The sequence below is a fragment of the Notechis scutatus genome, chromosome 2 (assembly GCF_049901735.1).
Source record: "Notechis scutatus isolate UNSWTSFEM ecotype Mainland chromosome 2, rNotScu1.2, whole genome shotgun sequence".
Lineage (NCBI taxonomy): Eukaryota > Metazoa > Chordata > Lepidosauria > Squamata > Elapidae > Notechis > Notechis scutatus.
The window spans coordinates 164,378,574-164,399,303 of NC_142010.1; the positions used below are offsets into that span (position 1 = coordinate 164,378,574).

The window sequence follows — 20,730 nt, forward strand, 5'->3', positions numbered from 1 at the left end:
AGAGGGGGGTGTAAGAAGGCCTGGTGGGAGAAGAAAGGAAGGGAGAAGGCAGAAAAAAAGCCACAAAGCTTTGAAACAAGATGGGAAAAGAGGAATTTTTTTTAGGGACAAAGGGTAATGTATAATTTCTTTAAAAAAGATTCTGCAAGGTACATAAGATGGTACTGTAGCATTTGTATTAGAAATAGAAAATTAGAATGTTATAAGAATTAATAAGAGATTAAAATATTGAAATGTTTAGTAATGATTGATTTTAAAACCTAATAAAATATTAAAGGGAATGTTTAGAATATTGAGTTTAATTAAAGAGTCTAATTGACTATGGTGTTGATGCTATTATAAACTTATTATTGTAGCATTTGTTTTTGGAAAAGATAATTGGAATGTTATAAGATTCAATATTTAGATTTATTATTTAACTATGTATTTAATCATTTTGGATTTATTATTTTTCTTTTTAAAAGTTAGTAGATAGAATGTACCAAGCAGAATCAGATTGGGTATTAGGTGTTATATTAAATGTTAATTTAGGGTGATGATAGAAAGGCATCATACTCTGATTAGTGATTTCAGGAGAAATTCTTTTTCCTTTTTACTATAGGGAATGAGACAAATGGATAATAAAAAATGGACAAAAGATACAAATATAATGACTTAAATTAAAATGAATTAAATAAGATAGAATCAAGAAGAGTGAAATGTGTGGAGAAATTAATATAGAAGATATAGAATGGTAAATAAAATAGGTAATGGCATGTAAGATGAGCATGAACTTAATTAAAGTCCATATAGAGAGAGGTATCTGGGGCCAAGTTACTTTCCTAAAAGATGTCTTATATTTTTGTGTTTTGTGTGTTTATGCATGTGGGAGAATTAATAAAACCTTGCAGGAATGTAGGATGAGAATAATGGTAATCAAGTCAGAGAGAAATAGATGATAATTATAAACTGGATAAATATAGAGAAAAATAATAATAATAATGAAATTGAATAAGAGTAAAGAGAAATACCTTGAAATTTGATAAGAGATATTTGTATGTTCATATGGAAATGGTCTAAAATAGAATTATGTTGTATTAAATAATGTTTTATTTGACTTGTAAAATTTATAATGGAAAAAGGTTTGTGTACTTAATGGTTAATGATGGTTTGTTTGTCTTTAAAATTAATAAAATTTGTTTTAAAAAAAAGAAAGAAAGAAAAGATAATAAAAAAAATCTGCCAACATCAAGAAACAATTAAAATAATAACTAGCAGTCAGCACGGATTTGTTAAAACAGATCATGCCAAACCAATCTTATTTCATTCTTCAACATAGTGACTAAATTAGTAGACCAGCAAAATCCTGTGGACATAATATATTTAGATGTCAGCAAGGCATTCGACAAAGTAGACCACAACCTACTTCTTAGTAAGCTAGAAAAAAGTGGAGATTCGTAACTGGCTGACAAACCATATTCAACGAGTAGTCCTTAATAGGTCTAAGTCTACATGGAGGGAAGTAAGCAGTGGGGTGCCACAAGGTTCTGTCTTAGGCCCAGTACTCTTCAATATCTTCATTAACGACCTAGATGAGGGAATAGAAGGGAAACTTACCAAATTTGCAGATGATACTAAGCTGGCAGGAATAGCTAACACCCAAGAAGATAGGTTCAAGATTCAGATGGATCTTGACAGACTAGAACACTGGGCCGTATCTAACAAAATGAAATTCAATGTAGAGAAAAGTAAAGTCCTACACTTAGGCAAGAAAAATCAAAAGTACCCATATAGACAGGCTCATTAGCAGTAACTGTGAGAGGGATCTTGGAGTCTTAGTGGACAACCAGCTAAATATGAGCCAGCAGTATGCAGCAGCCAAAAAAGCTAACGCAATCCTAAGTTGCATTAACAGAGGGATACAATCAAGATCAAGTGAAGTACTAATACCACTCTATAAACCCTTAGTAAGACCACACCTAGAGTACTGCATCCAGTTTTGGTCACCACATTATAAAAAAGATGTTGAGACTCTAGAAAAAGTGCAGAGAAGAGCAACCAGGATGATTAGGGGACTGGAGACTAAGACATATGAAGAAAGGTTGCAGAAACTGGGCCTGGCTAGTCTAGTGAAGAGAAGGACCAGGGGAGACATGATAGCAGTCTTCCAATATTTGAGGGGCTGTCACAGAGAGGAAGGGGTCAAGCTATTTTCTAAAGTGTCTGTAGGCCAGACAAGGAATACTGGATGGAAACTGAACAAGGAGAGATTCAACCTGGAAATAAGGAGAAACTTTCTGACAGTGAGAACAATCAACCAATGGAACACCTTGGCCTCGGAAGTTGTGGGAGCATCATCACTTGAGACTTTCAAGAAGAGATTGGACTGTCATTTGTCAGAAATGCTGTAAGGTCTCCTGCTTGGGCGGGGGGGGGGGGGTTGGACTAGATGACTATAAGCTCCCTTCCAACTCTGATTATCTATTATCACATATATTATCACATTAAGAGAAAGTAACAGGAAAACCAATATCTTCATCTGGTGGCAGTATGTGACCTCTTTTATCCCTATTGGGAATCATCAGTCCTATATAGCCAGATCTTTGTAGACCTTCAGGGGAGGGAAGTAATGTAAACCTCATACCCAAGGAGCATGGCATAAAGTAACATCTGTATATACTGCATGTCTCTCTGAAAAGTTGACAGTACTGTACTTGTATATACCATCCTGATATAAATTATTAAGAAGACTTGAGATGTATTATATCTACAAAATTTACATTCTGCCTGGAACATAGATGAGACAAATGAAACAGATTTAGATTATCAGCTCTGTGATAACCAATGAGCAATGTCCTGTTGCAGCTCTGTTTTGTTTAAAAGAAGAACTAAGGAAGAAATAGCTGATCTATATTTTGAACAGGGAACTATACAAAATACTGGACTTTTTTTTAAAAAAATCCTGGTTTTGGGGAAGAAAACAGATTGCAAAAAGTATAGGTAAAACACATACCAAATATTTGTTTTATAATAAAATGAAGTTGCAAAATACTAATAAGAATGCAGCCCTATAAGTTACTTATATGACATGCACCACTGATTTCAAGGAGACTTATTTCTAAGTAGGTCTAAATAGGATGTCAGTCTCAGCCAAGAATGATGAATCTGTGGTCTTCAGATGATGTTGAACTATAACTCCCAATTTCCCTATTGATCAAATGGGGCGTCTGGAAGCATCTGAAAGTTACAAATTGTACAAATCTCTGCTTTAAGGTACATTTTTACGTAAAACACTGAATTGTGGACAGTGGCGTTATTTCACTAGGGTGTTTTTTTTTAACTAATTGCTTTAAGAAATTAAAGAAGCCAAATCACAAAACTTCAGGGTTGCAATGATCACTGCTTAACTGAAAAAGAAGCAATGTGTATATATAGAAGCATCCACAAGAGTGATCAAAAGCAGGTGTGACCAGGTGACTGAAGCTCAGCTCCCTTTTAAGGTATGTTCACACATTGCACAGACATCAAAAGGGGCAGATATTCAGTTACCTGATTGCATCCACCATTCTGTTGTCCCCTGTCAACAATATATGGGGAGCACTGCATGAGCCTAATAAAGCACAAGAAAACATCTTCAAATGGCCCTCTTTATATTTTTATATGAATCATTATTTATAATATCTATCAAAATTGTCTTTATTCTATGGATAAATGACACTATTCCTTAGCTGTCTTTTCTCTAAGATCTTCAATTCGCCCATTGAAGAACTTAGAGAAAAGACAGCTAAGGAATAGTGTCATTTATCCATAGAATAAAGACAATTTTGATAGATGTTATAAATAATGAATTCATATAAAAATAAAAAGACATTAAGAATCTAGCATGACCAATGTTTGGAGACATAATCTCCAGCCCAGAGCAACCAAATTAATAAAACTATTCCTCCATTTTTCAAATATGATAGTACATCAGTTACAGAATAAATAAAATGTAGACTATTTTAAAATGAGCTACTAGATACTTCATATGAAACACTATAAAAATGTTAAGACCATGAAGAAAAAAATAAATATTAGAAGAACTTCTGCTTGGTTTATTTCACAAATAACTGTTATTCTGTTACAAATAGTTTTTAGCAATTTTGTAAAACTTGAAAAAGAAAGTCTTTACCCATTTTATAATGTGAAACTAGCAATCATAACATTTTAAAATTGAGTAATTAAATGACATTTCAATCTATTTCCTGAAAAGATTAGATTACTTAATATAATGCAATTCTTTGAAACTGAAGGTACTTTAATGGGGACAATTCCATTCCTCCATTCCTACAGGACAGAGTATGGGAAAATATCCAAACGAAGCTAGAACTGAAACTGTAAACATGTCCTTATTTAGTCATATTTCACTTCATGAAATGCATGAAATTTTATGCTGAGAGAGTAAGATATCAGACACAATCTTTTTTTTTACCGTGAAGAAAACTAAAAGAAAAGTAATAAACTATGATATCAAAGGGCAATAAAATGTAGGAACAGCACAAAGTACTTATTTTTGACATTATTTCATGTGCTCCTGAAATGTTGCATAGGTGCATTGTGACTAGTGGTTATAATAAATACATTCTCCAGCTAACATCCATACTAGTAAAATCTGAAAGTATTTTTTTTGCATTTTCATCCATGTGTTACATTCTATTTTTTTTACATAATAAAACATTTCTTCTAAAAGATTTTAGGATATCTAAAAGTTTTAAGTTACAAAGATTTACATTTCTGATTATTCTCATGGAGTCCTTGAGTCAATCTCTAACTTAAGGTAAGTCGTGCTGAACTGATCTTCAGCCTTTTTTATACCTTTGTCTGACATAGTTCTCCACAGCTTTTTATTTTGCTGCATAGAGTAGTTTGCTTTGATTTAGTCAAAGTTTTGATTACAAAATCTTGTTTTTAAATGAATGCAGAATGACTGTAACATACACTGTTAGCACAAATATATCAAGTCTAAGTGAACAGTTACCTTCTGAGTGATGTGGTTGACCCAAAGTGAGGAACAATTGCTGAGGTCTGGCCCTTGAGGATCCCAGTTTCCACCAGGAGCAAGGCAAAGGAATGTCGAAACACCTGAAATTATAATACAATGTCATGCTTGAATTAATAATCAAATAAGATGACTTTTTGAAGAAGAGAATTCTTTTCCTCCTAGTTCATGCATTAACTTATACCTTAGAAAGATATCACTGTGATTGAGAAAACAAACTTTGTTTTGTTCCTATATATCTAGATTTCTGATATAATTATCTGGGTTGAAAACTCATGCTATCACTGAGATAATGCAAAATAAACATTCTGGCACAGAACACTACTCTGAAGTCCAGAATTCGACACAGGTTTTGAATTCTTGGAGGCAGCTCCCAGAGCTTGAAAAAACAACCATGGAATTACAGGGTCTAATGTGACCAAAAGGAGAAATTACTAAATATATGATGGGACCAGTTTGATTGGAGCAATACAAGAATCATTGGCCACACTATCACTTGCTTGTGAGTTCATTGAAGCCTGGCATACCACAAGCAATTCCATCAACAGATACATTGACCTACAACCAGCCTATGAACCCCTCAGAATTCAAATCAACCACACAACCAACCAGAGACAGCACTGACCTTCAACAAAGCCACGCAAGCCCCCCAACCAGCAATGAACCTCACCTGACACAACCTCCCCATCACAAGACTCTCACTCGTGACCTACATCTGACCCACCACAAGACCCTCACTTGACATACCCACATATGATCCACCACAAGACCTATCACAAGACCCTGGCCTGATGTGACCCTCACCTGATGTGACCTCACCATCACAAGACCTACTGACTGCATGAAGCCTTATAAGCAGAATACCGACATTGACATTCCCTAAATTCCACTGAAGATGTTTCAGAAACCAACTCAAATGCCCGGAGAATGAACCTCCACCTTCATATGATGGATGATCTTATGAAAGACTTTCTGTGAAATGAATTTTTATTTAACTTAAATTTAGATGAAACTGAAGCCTTTTTTTCTTTTAAAAAATCCCTTGTTTCTAAATGAAAGGCAAAAGGAGTGCTCTCAATCCACATTATTTTATGGCAAGGATAACTTTTAAAAATGCCTCACCCTTAGATACTATAAATAAAGCCTTAGACTTTCATAGCTGATATACTCTTAAGAAAAACTGCATATAGGGGCACTTGATACGCCAGAAGCCAAACAGGGATGATTTCCCATAATTGAAATTGTGGGGAAAACAAATTGAAAATAATTCTGCATGCCAATCTTTACATTTACATGAAAACATTAAGAATTCAAAAATATTTTTTCATGGAAAAAACAACAACCCTCAAATAGCTACTTAATAACTGCACTAATTACAGTATTTTTAAAAATATAATCACTGACTCTATTAAAGTACAGCAGAGCATCTTAATTCTGAATCTTACTGCTTCATATATATATTCTGAACATAGGGAGAAATGATGAACAAAATAATTTGCCTTCCATCTTCTAGTCTTTCACACACTGTTACGTTAGAACACAGGAGCAGCTGTGTTCTGATTCCAATTTACTGATTTGGATCTTAAAAGCAAGTACTGTCTCTGATCTTTTAATTCCAATCCAATGGAAAATAGGTATTCAAAATTAATACTATAGCTTGTTAATGAACTGACATGTTCAACAATATATTTAGGTCACACTATTATAAAATATCATGGTAATACATAAAATGCATAACAACCTTGTTATGCTACAATGTCATACTATATAACAAAATTATAAAACAACCTCTTATTAATAGACTGCCTAACTGATATAATACCAGAGCAAATTAAATCATTGCCAACATAAATGTTATTCAAAGGATAATCAAAAAGGACATTACACTGAAAACAAGTGTTCCTTAACATGTATTATTGACTTTATTTGTTCTATTTTTTTTATTTAATTTTTCCAGCTGCCCATCTTACCAAACAAGCAACTCTGTTAAGCACTAATACTTTCAATTAATATGCAAGTAACATTCCTCTTTATTAGTTTCAGATGCCTCTATTAAAATTCAGGCAACTATTTTCTATACTAAGGGAAGCCTTTGTGCCATGAAAATCTATTTTCATTGGCCTGATCCATCAGCATTCTGAACTGAAACAATCTTTAAAATGTAGGCAACAAGAATATATGGAGGATAGATATTCTTATTTCACCAAGGTCCAAAAAGGCACCTTGAAATGGGATGTTCCACCATCAATATTATCAGAAAATGTTGCACTCTTTCAGGCACTCTGTGATAGTTGCCATAGCCAAGTTCTACTGACTGTATTTAAAATAAGAAAATAACTAAACATCCCTGGAGCTCTGGTTAATAGTCAGCTAGACGTGGTCTAACTCTAAGTTAAGAATTAAGTTCTTTCTTTAAAAAAAATCAAAATCACTCAATGACGGTTTTAATTTTTAAATGTTCTTTTAGCTAAAATGGTCTTACACTCTCTGTTATTCATTTTAATCCTTTAGTTTTATCCTTAGGCCTATTGCTGAGTGAAGCTTTTTATCTACATTTTCTTTCATCTTTGGGCATACTGTTATATTTGCTTTGTACTGCTAAAGGGGTGCAATAAAAATTGATTTAATTTGATTCATGGGCTGGCATTCCATACACTATCCTGCCAATTTCAATGAGAAAGTTAGGGAGCTTGTTAGGATCTGTATCAAAAGCCAGCTGGATGACTTTGGAACAGTCACTCTGTTAGTCCAAATCACCTCACAGGGTTGTTGCTGTGGAGAAAATAGGAGGAAAGAGGATTATATATGTTCACTGCCTTGAGTTATTTATAAAATAATAAAGGCAGGATAAAAATCTAATAAATAAATAAGAGGGGACATTAGGAAGTTTCTTTTTTCTTTTCATTTTACCATCTCACATGGAAATTAGGATTTTTGCAAAAAAACAGATCAAGGCAGAGGAAATTCCCTTAAATCATTTCAGAATCCAGGGACAATCATTGTTGAAAAGGTGATTAACAAACATAACAAAGGCCTTTTGATGCTAATGTGTTTTTTTAAACCTCCACACAGATCATTTTGCAAAGACAGTAAGAAGGTGAAGGACAAGCAAAACTTTGATACCCTGTTATTTGTTTAACATTAAATAACTCCTGCTTAAATGTCTTAAAAGAGAAAAGAAATAGCATCCGGCTAGGGCTTACCCACAGTGCCTTTTGGGCATGGCTGCTTAGCCACCTGTCCTTGTCTGGTCTTGAACCACATGATTTCACGAGCTTCCACGGTTTCACAACTCTCTGCACCAACTGCAGGCAGCTGGGAAGAGGCAGGTGGCAGATGTGTTGTCATTTCATTCAGACTATCCAAAGCTGGAGAAAGTGTAGTTGTGCTTCTGTTCCTTCTACCCAGAGCTGATACAGTGGTTGTGTGTACAGTGCTGCTTGTAATAGCTCTGCTTGTTGTGACTGTGGTAGTCCCACCCAGGCCTGTTCCTCCAGATGTTGATGCTATCAATTCAAAGCAAAAGCAAGTTAGTGTCAAATCTTATGTTTTTGTTCCTCTTCCTAGGTATGAAATGTTCTGCTAGAATTGGGAATATATGAATGTTGCTATTCTTTAGGGAATCTAAGGATATTAAAAAACAAGAAAAAAATTAAATCCAATTTAACCAAATAGATAAAAAATAATAAAGTTACAACAATGGCTAAATGTTAAGATAAGCACCCCTACTTGCCATTCTGTAGGAATACAGTTACATTCAAATGATAAATGTGCATATGTGGTAAAACAGCTGAGGTAATTTTGAAACAAACATGGGATTATTTTATCATTGCATGCTAATTTTTAAAATTTCATAGCCTGCCTCCTGAAATTGTGATGTTTCATTTTGGGAGTTTTCAAGAAAAGATTGAACTGCTAGTTGCTCAGGATGGCATGAAGATGGCGTCCACCCGTTCCTGCCAACTACGGGATTCTATGGTAATATTTGAAACGTGATTAGGCTAAATTATTTTTAGACTACTTCCTGTTTTTTTCTTTTTGAATCCAAAGGAATGAATTGAAACAAAGTTTTCAATATTTATTGAAATAAGTAAGAGTGTGAAGAAGAAGAGCAAACAGATGATCAGCAATGGTATTCAACAGGGAAAAAGACAAGGAGGAGAAGGAACCTAATCTCCTTAATGGCTATTGATTACAAGGAATGTATCTTAATTCCCATTGTTGAGAGACCTGAATGACTGCTCCCTGCTAAATGAGTTTGGGCTGCTGCAGGGAGTCCAGAAGAAATATAAAGCAGCCAGTTTTTGAATAAATGGCAAGGGAGACTGAGTCCTGGGGTGAAAATTCAGTAGCAGGAGGTGGCAAATGAACTTTTCCTCACATGGAACATTGCTTCATTAACCTGAAAGTAGTGATTTGATAAACAAAATTGAAGTTAAATAGACAGTACTTTGCAGTCAAGACTTACAACACCTTAGAGATGGTTGAGTTCCTCCATGAAATAATAATAGTAATGATAGCAGTAATGATGATGATGCTTGGGCAAATGCTCAGAATTAAGGAAGGAAGGAAGACAAAATTGTATTAGAGCAGTAAAGGAAATTAGACCAAAAAGGAAAGGCAAATAAAAGACAAAACTGACTTCACGTATAATAAAGGTTTGCTGCTTTTATAGACCTCACAGCAGCATTTGATATGGTAAACAGAGAAGTACTATGGAGTAAGCTTTTAAGTCTTGAGTGAGGTGTTGAGGGCACCTGCTGCCTTGGCTGGCAATGCTTGTAACTCATCTGCCATTACCAATGTCCTGAAGGGCCACTGGTACTAGATACCCTGCAAGAAGACTTTGACTGATTAGCTATGCCAGCGCCCACAATGATGCCCACGTACTGCCACATGTGCTGAGCCATAAGTATTTTCCCCTGGAGGAGGGAGATAGGTGGATATGGGGAGTTGAAATGAAATGTGGCAACACAGAAGAAGCATGAGGTAAGAAGAGAAATGGAAAAGGGGAAAAAAAGTATGGGGCTGCTTAACAGAAAACTACTCAAACTCCAGTTTAATTTGATGTTCTTCACCAAGAAAATATGTCTTTTACTAGGCAATTGTGAAGAGCAGAACATAGAGGCATGATTGAAACTCGAGAATAACAGAAGCAGAATCAGCAAATTGAACTAACCCTGAATGAGTTTTAAAATTTAGAGCCAGATGAATTGCTGATATGGTATTGTGGGAACTTGCTGATGGTCCAGCTGAAATTTTATTACTGTACCTTTGATGAATCCTAAACAAAAGCTGATGTGTCAGATGTGAGGAATTCAAATATTTTGCTTGTCCTCAAAATTGGGGAAACGGGGGGACACAGAAAAATAGAGTTGGGCATCAATAGATGATCATGATGGTCAGCAAAGCATATTGAAACCAAGGGTTACAAAAAGCCAATATGCATTTGTTAAGAACAAGTCATACTGGATTAACACTGTCCCTTACTAGGAAACAGATTACATGTAAGTAGATATATAACAGGTTCAAAAATTTTATGTAAAGCATATTCAGCTCATGAAAATGTATAAGGAATTGACTACTTCTCTTAAAGAAAGAGTTCAACAAACTGTGCATTTTCAGAGGAAGCAATGAGTATAATCAGGACACCTAAAACTAGCTCTCAAGTTGAATGAAGGAAAACTTAAGCAATATTAATTTTGAAAAGTTAAAACTGAGACAATATGTTAGAACACTTCAAAGTATCTTAAAGGGTACCAAACAGGACAAAACTAAGAAAGGACAGGACCTAGAATAATGGCTAACATTCACAGGTTTTGTTTAAAAATAATTATAATTGTTTGATAGTGGTATTAATAAATCAAAGAAGTTATGGGTTTTCTACAGTGGAATGCAATCAATCAGAGGCTGGAAACTATTTTTTGTGTGTATTCTAATTTGGATTATAGCATGAAAATGGAAGATTGTATGAGTTCGTCCAACATATTAGGAAAATTTGCAAAGTTTCTTCACTATGTTTTAGTGGAAGAAAACTATTCCTTTGTACAATGAAATTTCAGTTATAGAAAGGCAGATTATGTTAGGAAAAACATAAGTCATTTAGTAGCAGAATTAATTACTCTGGTTGATAGCCTTTACTTCACTGGAATACTTTTAATGAGAGGATATTGTGAATGTTTAAATTGTATTCCTGCATGGAATGGGAAACTGGAGTTTTCCTTTATATTGTTTATTGTACTATTAAAAGACATAAGTAATATATTATATTATTTGGGATCAGTGGTATTTATTCAGTGTTGACTGGAGATTATTAATACTCCAATGTTTAAAAAATTCAAACCTTTACAGATAAAAATAAGTTTATATCAATATTAACTATGATTTCTAAATTGGTAATGTTGATAAGCATAAAGTTGTTTAAATTTGCGTCAAAAGCTAAGTATGGAATTAATAAACAATTGTAAAATATCAGGAAACTTCCAGAAGTTTGGGTATTGCAAAATACCAGAATCTGTTGATTCTAAGGATTTTTTAAAAATTGACTTCAAAAATATTTCCCAACAAGAGGTTGTTGTGGTTAACTGAAAGAATATAAAACATCATTCATGCTTGGGCCTTTCCAAGACAGAAGTGCAAAGTTTTCATGACAACCAGTGGGGAAATTTTAAATAAAAAGAATGCATAATAAGAATTTTGTTACAGAATTAAATATAGACAATTTGAGTTTCACCAGTATTCCATGATGCGTATTTTCTAGTCACAAAGAGTTTGTTTACATTGGACAACCTACATTCCATTTGACTTCTTCTTGTAAATACCTAGCTTTTGTAACAAATACTTTCGTCTTACAATATTTGCAAAGCTGTCTTCCTAAGATACACCAAGGCAAAAGATCAACACTTTAAAGTAAAAATGGAAAAAGGAAGATGCAATGTAAATAAAATGTGCAATAGTCTGTAAATTGTTTAAGATGGTTTAAGTTTTAATCTTGTTCTCCATGCCACAATTGAGCTAATGGGTAGATGTTATGGCCTGTGAGAATCACCTTCAGAGCCAGGAGGAAGAAGAACTACAGCCAGGACAATGGTCAGATAAGAGACAATTCAGTCCACAGAAGAAATGGGACATTTCCGGAGGGAGGGCGGAGCTGATGTCACGGCGGTATGACGTGCGATCTTGATCCTCCAAGATCGCCGTCGATATCTCCACTGCTGCATGGTCCTGATGGACCTAAACCATCCTGTAGAGACAGTGATTGATTAGGGCACGTCCTGTCGATCCCAGGGACATCACAAAGTCCCTGGTCGATCCAGGAAAAGCCCTTTTGCCGGTGGCGGAGAGGCAGCCATTCAAGCTGCTGAAGCTGGGACAGCTCCGGAACGGAAGAGATTGAAGGAAAATGTGTCAGTTTGGTGAGATGAATTTTTACTTATTATTGCTTGAAGAGAACACCCTGAAAGATTTAAAGTGAAATTAAAAGTGAAGAGAAAAGAGTTTAAGCGGTGAAATTAAGCTAGTTAAAGTGAAAGTTTTCCCCCCTTTTTATCGGAACTTTGAATTTGGTAAAGCTATTGAATTTTAAACTGGACTGGTTTCTTTTAAATTTTCCATCTTTGTTTTTATTTTTTGAAAGTCTGTTTTGATTAAGGCTCTTCTTTTGGATTTGAGTTTTACTTTTTTTTTTTTTTTAAAAGGAAGGATTTCATTTTTTCTTTTTGTTCCTGGTATTGGATACATGAGGGGGGTGAAAGTGAAGGGAAAAAAAGTAGCGCTGCCATCTAGAGGCTTGGATATATTGTTTCTTTCTTTTCTCTGTTTGTTTATGTACTTGTGCTATACTCAAGGACTCTGAGCTTTGCACTGGAAAAGATAGTGGGATGAGCATTGCAGATCGTTTGTGCAGGTGCCCATCTGTGAAACTATAAATAATTAGAGCTTCGAGTTGAAGTTGAAAGAAAGAAGATTGAAGTGACCTTGAAAATATTGGAACTAGAAACATTGAGTTGATTTATTAAAGAGCCTTGGATACTCAGTGGCAGTGGCTGGCCTAACTTTAGGTTATTTTCATCTCCTTTTTTACTCCCCCCCCCCAGCTGGATTTTTATATTTGGATTTCAACCTTCTATTCCATAAATTAGAATGTAAATTTTTTACTTTTTTATCCTCTTCCTTTTTTCTCTTTTTATTAAGAGGAATAATTGGATTAAGGTACGTAAGTGCTTGAAGATTTTTCTTTTTCCCTTTTTATTTTTTGAAGTGGCAATTGCTTGCTGCGCTCCTTTTTTTTTCCTTTTTCCTTTTCTCTTTTTTCTCTCTCCCTCTCTACAGGTAAGCACTACAAGATGAGCAGAAAGACAACAGCCCCAGCTTCCTCAATACCAATAGCCTCTTCACCATCTGGAGGACAATGGTCAATACAGACAATCTTACAACAGGAGAAAGAGAAGGAAGTGACATTAGAGATGATTATGCAAGGAATTCAGAAGATTGAAAAGAGAATGGAGTATATTGAGCAAAGAACTGAAAAGACAGATGAGAAAGTAGAAAATATTCAACAATGATGATGAAATATGAAGATAGATTTTTAAAAAATGAAGGAGAAGATACACAAAGGGACAAGAAAATTGGAGATATTGATACTCGATTGAGCGATGTCGAGAAGGGCAGGTGCAAACCATTAGGATGGGAAATTGATAGATCAGAATTCTACTTAAGATTTCAAAATGTAGAAGAAGGAAAAGGTGAAAATCTTGCTGAAATAATGACAGAAATACTGACAGAAGCATTAGAGATAACCAAAGAGAAGATGATGGATGGGATGGATGAAGTGTTCCGTGTCTATACAAGATATTCAATGAGAAACAGACTACCAAGAGAAGTTCATATCAGATTCACTAAAAAGATTATCAAGACACAGATACTGCAGGTGGCAAGAGAGAAAACTTTAAAGTATAAAGATAAAGAAATTGTGGTGCTGAAACAGGTACCAAGAAGAGTAAGAGAGAGATGAGAAGAGAATACTTATTTTTCACCAAAGAGTTACTTAAAAGAGGAGTAAACTACAGATGGCTGATGCCAGAAGGCCTCTTGTTCACCTGGCAGGAACAAAGACACAGAATTGACACAGTTGCAAAAGCTGAGCTATTCTACTTAGAATATTTCAGAGGAAAGGAGGAAGAAGCAAGAAAGGAAGAGTCATTAATTGAATTTCAAGAAGAGTGTATAGCAGTAATTGAAAAAAAAAAAAGAAGAAGGTGCAGTAGGTGGTGTACCCAGAGAGCAATGAGAATTAAGACCTACTAGAGCAATAAAAACCCCTCACAAAGCCTAAAATGGAGGAAAGAAAATTGATTACGATTAACATAAATGGATTTAATTTGGGTACTAAAAGAAGGAAAGTATTTCACAAATTAGAAAAAATAAAATTTGATATAATTTGCCTACAAGAAGTACATATCAAAAAACAACATGAATATATATTGAAACAAAAAAAATTAGGGAAATTATTTACGTCACTGGCACAAACTAAAAAAAGAGGTGTGGTTTTATATATTAAAGATACAATTTCGGCAGAATTAATTTACTCAGATGACGATGGAAGGATTTTGATGGTGGAAATAATGGACAATAATGTTAAAACACTTTTAATTGTAATCTATGCTCTGAATGATAACCAAGAAGAATTTTACAGGAAATTACATATGAAAATAATTGAATTGGACTATGTTAATATTTGTATGATGGGAGATCTTAATGGAATAGTTAATGAAATGTTGGACTATAAAATGCAGAAATCAACAAAGAAAGCTAGAAAGATACTACCAAAATCTTTCTTTCGAATAACTGAAGAATTTAACTTAAAAGATGCATGGAGAGAGAGAAATGTGGAAAATAAGCAATACACTTTTTATTCAAACAGACATGCATCATGGTCTAGAATAGATATGATATGGATGTCAGCAGAATTACTGGCCAACATATGAGAGATTGAAATAGAAACAAGCACCTAGGCAGATCATAATCCAGTGATAGTTATTTGGAAAGGATATAAGAGGAGATCTAGATGGACCTTAAATAATACAATATTAAAAGAAAAAGACTTTAAACAGAAAATAAAGAACTTGTTTTCTTTTTTAAAGAAAATAGAAAAGAGGATACATCTTTACAGAATCTCTGGGACACGATGAAGGCCTACACAAGAGGCTTGATAATAATAACAAGAAAAATAAATAGAAAATAGAAAAAGACTTTCAAAGCATTGGAGGATGATTATAAAAGATTGGAAAAGATCTACAGAAGTCCCCGCAAAAAAGACATTAAAAATAAAATGGATATAATTAAACATAAAATGGGACAAATTGAAAAAAGAGGAACTAGCACAAAAAATTAAAAATGCCAAACAGAATTATTTTGAAGATGCAAATAAACCAGGCAGATGGCTAGCTTATAAATTGAGAAAGGATAGAGAATCAAGAAGAATCCGCCAATTAATAAATGAAGAAGGACATGTATGCTATGGAAATGACGAGAAGAAAAAATATATACAAGATTACTATGGAAAATTGTACTTTCAAGAGAATATTCAAGAAGAAAAAGTTAAGCAATATTTACAGAAAGCGAATTTACCTCAGATACCTAAAGATATTGAAACAATGCTAGAAGGAAATATAACAATGATGGAATTAACAGAAGCCTTAAAAAACAGAATGTTGGGAAAGCACCAGGTCTAGATGGCTTACCAGTGGAGTTTTACAAGACTTTCCAGGAAATATTGAAGCTTCACCTACTAGAAGTTATGAATGAAGTTATGCTAAAGAAAAGAATACTCAAAACATGGACAGAAGCATATATTACTCTTATACTGAAGGAGGATACAGACCTGCAGCAAGTTAAAAATTACAGACCTATATTCCTATTAAACTCAGACTATAAAAGTTTTGCTTCAATTTTGGCAGAAAGATTAAAAAGATATTTAAATAATTTTATCCATATTGAATAAAATGGATTGCTGCCAAAGAGACAAATCAAAGACAATGTGAGAATTATTTTGGATACTCTGGAATACTATGAGGCGCATCCTGAAAAGCAAATGGCCTTGATGTTTTTAGACGCACAAAAATCCTTTGATAATGTGAGTTGGCGATTCATCTTATTTCAATTGACACAAATGGGCTTTGGTAAAAAAATTATTCAAGCCATTGAAACGATATACTATGAACAAACTGCAAAGGTTATGGTAAATGGAGAACTAACAGAATCTATAGATATAAGAAAAGGGACAAGGCAAGGCTGTCCACTGTTGCTCCTGCTGTTTGTGTTAACATTGGAAGTGTTGAATAGAAATATTAGAGAAGATAAAGAAATAAAAGGAATGAAAATCAAAAGGAAGAGTATAAATTGCAAGCTTTTGCAGATGACCTGGTATTCATATTAGAAGACCCATTGGAAACAGCACCTAAACTAAGAGAAAAAATAGAAGAATATGGAAAAGTAGCAGGTTTGAAAATAAAGATAAAACAAAGATATTAACAAAGAATATGTTAGCAAGATGAACGAAAGAGTTGGAAGAAGTTTTAGAAATACAGGTCATAAACAAGGTTAAGTATTTAGGGATATATATTACACCAAGATGTAGCACACTGAAAGAGGATAATTATCTTAAACTCAAACAGCAGATTGCGACAGATTTGACAAAATGGGGAAATTTACAATTATCATTGATTGGGAGAATATCTACAGTTAAGATGAATGTATTGTCTAGAATTTTAGATCTATTCCAGACAATCCCAATCTGACTAGGGAAAGAGTTTTTTGAAGACCTAAATAGAATTGTGTTGAAATATATCTGGCAGGGCAAAAAAGCAAGAATAAAACTAAAATTATTACAAGATGCAAGAACGAGAGGAGGGTTTGCCTTGCCCAATTGGGAGTTGTATTACCAGGCGACAAATCTGATGTGGGTAAAGGAATGGATAACATTAAGGAACAGTAGACTATTGACCTTAGAAGGGCATGACTTGCTGTTGGGATGGCATGCCTTCCTTTGGTACAAGAGAACTAAAATGCAGGGGTATTTTAGAAGACATTACATCCGAGAGGCATTGTTTTTGAATTGGGAGAAGATAAAAAGACAATACTGTTTAAAAATTCCATTATGGATATCTACCATTGAAGCTTTTTCTTATCCAATAATATATAAAAAGGAACAAACAGTTAGATATGGTGAGATATTGAATGAAAAGGGTGAACTTAAATCTATGCAATCATTAGAAGAATAAGGTGTAAAAATGAATTGGTTTTCATATTTGCAAATACAATCTAGATTTGACAAAGATGTTAAAACAGAAGGTATTTATCATAAGTTGACTGATTTAGATAAAATCTTGATGGGTACTGATGAAAAGGTGATTAAAAAACTTTATGGACATTTATTAGAATTTAAATTGGAAGAGGAACAAGTTAAAGAAATGATGACTGCTTGGGGGAAAATTTTTGGATATGGGATTGATTTAGAAAAATGGCAAAAATTGTGGTCTCAAAATTATAAAATGACAATGTCAACTGCATATAAAGAAAATTTGTATAAGATGTTTTACAGGTGGCATCTACCCTCGACGAGACTTGCGAGAATGTTTAAGAATAAATCGGATAAATGTTGGAAATGTCATCAGATACCTGGTTCATATTACCATATGTGGTGGACATGTTCGGACGCAAAAAAATATTGGACTAAAATCCACACATGATTGTAAAAAATGATAAAACAACATATAGACTTTAAACCAGAGATCTTTTTATTGGGAATTATACCGGAAATATATAACAAAGAGTTGAAATATTTGATTGTAAATGTTTTAACAGCGGCTAGGATTGTATTTGCTACGAATTGGAAAAATGATAAAATACCTATGCAGGAGGAAGTTATTAAGAAAATTATGGACTGTGCTGAAATGAGTAAATTGACATTTGAAATTAGAGAACAAGAAGATAAACAATTTTATATGATATGGGATTTGTTTTATCAATGGTTGGACAAAAAGACATGGTAATGTAATAGACTAGACAATTCTATGATAAAAATTTAATAGACTGATACAAAACATAATATAGATATATATAACCATTGGTTGAAAGTATAACATAAATTTAAAAAAAAATTGGAATATCTTGTATAAAATGATGGAATAAATAGTTTAGTCATGGATGATTAATAACTGATAAATATATAAGCATATGTTACTTTGACAATGTGAAAATTGATATAAACTGTGAGTAATGACTACAAAAGGATAGCACAAAAGATTCGTAACCAACTGACACACTGTATGTATATAAAATGTTTTTATGTTTTTATGTTTTGTATGTGTATGTTTTTTTTTTTAATAAAAACTCTTTAAAAAAAAAAAGAAATGGGACATTTCCCTAGTTCCCTGGAAAGAAAAGACAAAAGGGGGGCGGGCGGATATGCTTTCATACCTGCAAGGTTATGTTACTGTAGTCTCATAATAAAGCGCCAACTCTATTAATATTCATGGTTTTGGTTTCTTGTCTGGGCTACCTTGAGTGAATTATGCAACCAAGGGGAAAAGCAATTTCTTCCTGTCCTCTTCCACTCAATTTCCTTTCTGTTTTTAAGCAAAATATTATGCAGTGTGGGCATTCCACAAATATTATTGCCAGAAACGTCTAATGATGGTGTGTGCCTTCAAGTCAGTTTTTGATTCCTGGCAAATACCTGGACAAGTCCATGCAGTCGTCTTGAGATGATTTCGGAAGTGGGTTGCCATTGTCTACTTCCTAGGCTGAGGGTTACCCAAGTGGCTTTGTGCCTAATGCAGGACTAGAACTCACAGTTTCCCAGTTTCTAGCCTTAATCATCACATCACTGGCTCTCTTTTCTAATCATGAGGTGCAGGTTAAAAAAAAGCCAAGATGCATGCTTGTGGCCCTTGCTAAAAAGGCAGGTTGCAGGTTAAAAAGAGCCTTCAAACTTGCCCACACCCAGGCAAGCAAATGAACAGCCCTCTGGGAAAATAAGTAGTTAGCTATGACATGGAGTTAAATGAATTACTGATTAGTGTTGCCTCAAACACTCACACTTGCTGCTTCTTTTGGCAGAAATTACTGCTCCCAAAAAGTACCCTGCTTTTGTTTTGCTCATCGCAAAATCCTCTGTAAGGAGACATGTGGTTTTCTTACCATATAAAGAAGGGATAAAAGTTGCTGCAGTATATAGAGAAAAGCATATTTCCATATGGATAGTCTTTCCCTGAGACATTCCCAGAGACAGAAAGCAAAGAGAATATAGTCATCAAAGTTACAAAAGAGAAGCATAAAAATAGAAGAACAAGAAAAGAAGTGATCAATTTCAGGCCCAAGTGAAACTTTTTGTGAGAAGGGAATGGCAGACTGAGCTGTGAACTGGACACTTCTATATTGTTGCAGATTATGTACAGCTCTTGTTTTCCTTCCTTCCTTCCTTCCTTCCTTCCTTCCTTCCTTCCTTCCTTCCTTCCTTCCTTCCTTCCTTCCTTCCTTCCTTCCTTCCTTCCTTCCTTCCTTCCTTCCCTTTCTACAAATGTCAAAATATTTTTGTCTGGAGAACAATTTCACCCCTCTGTTTTTCTTTTTCCTTTTACATACTTTCTATCAACTGATTGAGTGACATAACACTTTATTGTTATATAGCTACCGGCAATAAGAAAAGAAGGATATCATTTTAACATGTCACTCTATAAAATTAGTTTATACTCAGAGCAGGCAATCTGATGTCTTCCAGATGGTCTATATCTCCTAGAATGTCATGTCATAGGCCATATTTACCGGAGTAATAAAAATTGAAGTACAAAACATTTAGAGGGAACAACTTTTTTATATGACCTTGGTAACAAAATAATAATTAAAATAGCACACAATATTAAACAACATGACAAGATCAAGAACATTGATTTGTAGGTTTGGATTATTCTTCACCTTTAAACTTCCAAAGATATAGTCTAAGAATGTTTGCTAAAGGCAACCGTATGTAGCATAGCCTGGCCATAGTCATGCTTAAACACACTGAATCAGAAAACCTTTTATCTCCTGTATTTGTTATTATGTTTTTAAAGCTTCTCTAATCAGCCTAATTTTTAATTAATGTACCTTAAATGCAATACATTATTGAGATAATAATATATAAATTGCCCTTGTTGGTTCTCTTAATTCCATTGGGGAGATTTTAAATATTTTCATGAAAAAAAAAAAAGATTAAATAAATTTATTTTCAAGAATAATTAGCTTTGAAATTAACTTTATAGTATCTAAAATGATTTAACTATCATTTGAACAAAAAAATAAAAATGGTAAATTAGAAAGGCAAGAGAAAATGCATTCTGTACTATTGCCCTTTCTTTAAAAAAATCTGAAGTGGATGGACACTTTGATGATAAGGCTTTGATCCGAAGTAACCAAGAGTTTCAATGTAAGACACTGAAGAAGAAGCTACACTTTTTTAGGAAGCTCTTTAGCTATAGTCCTATAAGAATACTGGAAAGGTGAGACTAAAAGCAAGGAAATGCATATACAAAAGGGGCAGGGCTTGCATCCCAAGTGTTGAGGTAGGACTTTCTTCCCTCCACAGTTGCTGTGGTGCATCCTTAAGAACAATTTAGAAATGAACCTGATTCTTAAAAAGGAATGCAGAAGGTCCATTGGCCCAAGTAAAATAC

At 34.1% G+C, this 20,730-nt stretch overlaps 1 protein-coding gene and 1 long non-coding RNA gene across 29 annotated transcripts in view; one reads left to right on the top strand and one right to left on the bottom strand.

Moving 5' to 3' along the window:
- Positions 1 to 20,730, top strand: part of LOC148132379 (uncharacterized) — a 531,004-nt gene that overhangs the window by 370,968 nt on the left and 139,306 nt on the right. The gene's annotated exons all lie outside the window — the stretch shown is intronic.
- Positions 1 to 20,730, bottom strand: part of ADGRL3 (adhesion G protein-coupled receptor L3) — a 573,686-nt gene that overhangs the window by 201,478 nt on the left and 351,478 nt on the right. For all 28 annotated transcript variants that reach the window (XM_087957273.1, XM_087957271.1, XM_087957269.1 and 25 more), the window contains 2 exons: positions 8,221 to 8,523; positions 4,997 to 5,100 (listed from right to left, as the gene is read on the bottom strand). In XM_087957273.1, the coding sequence (XP_087813399.1) occupies positions 4,997 to 5,100; positions 8,221 to 8,523 (407 nt within the window). The remainder of the gene's footprint in view (positions 1 to 4,996; positions 5,101 to 8,220; positions 8,524 to 20,730) is intronic.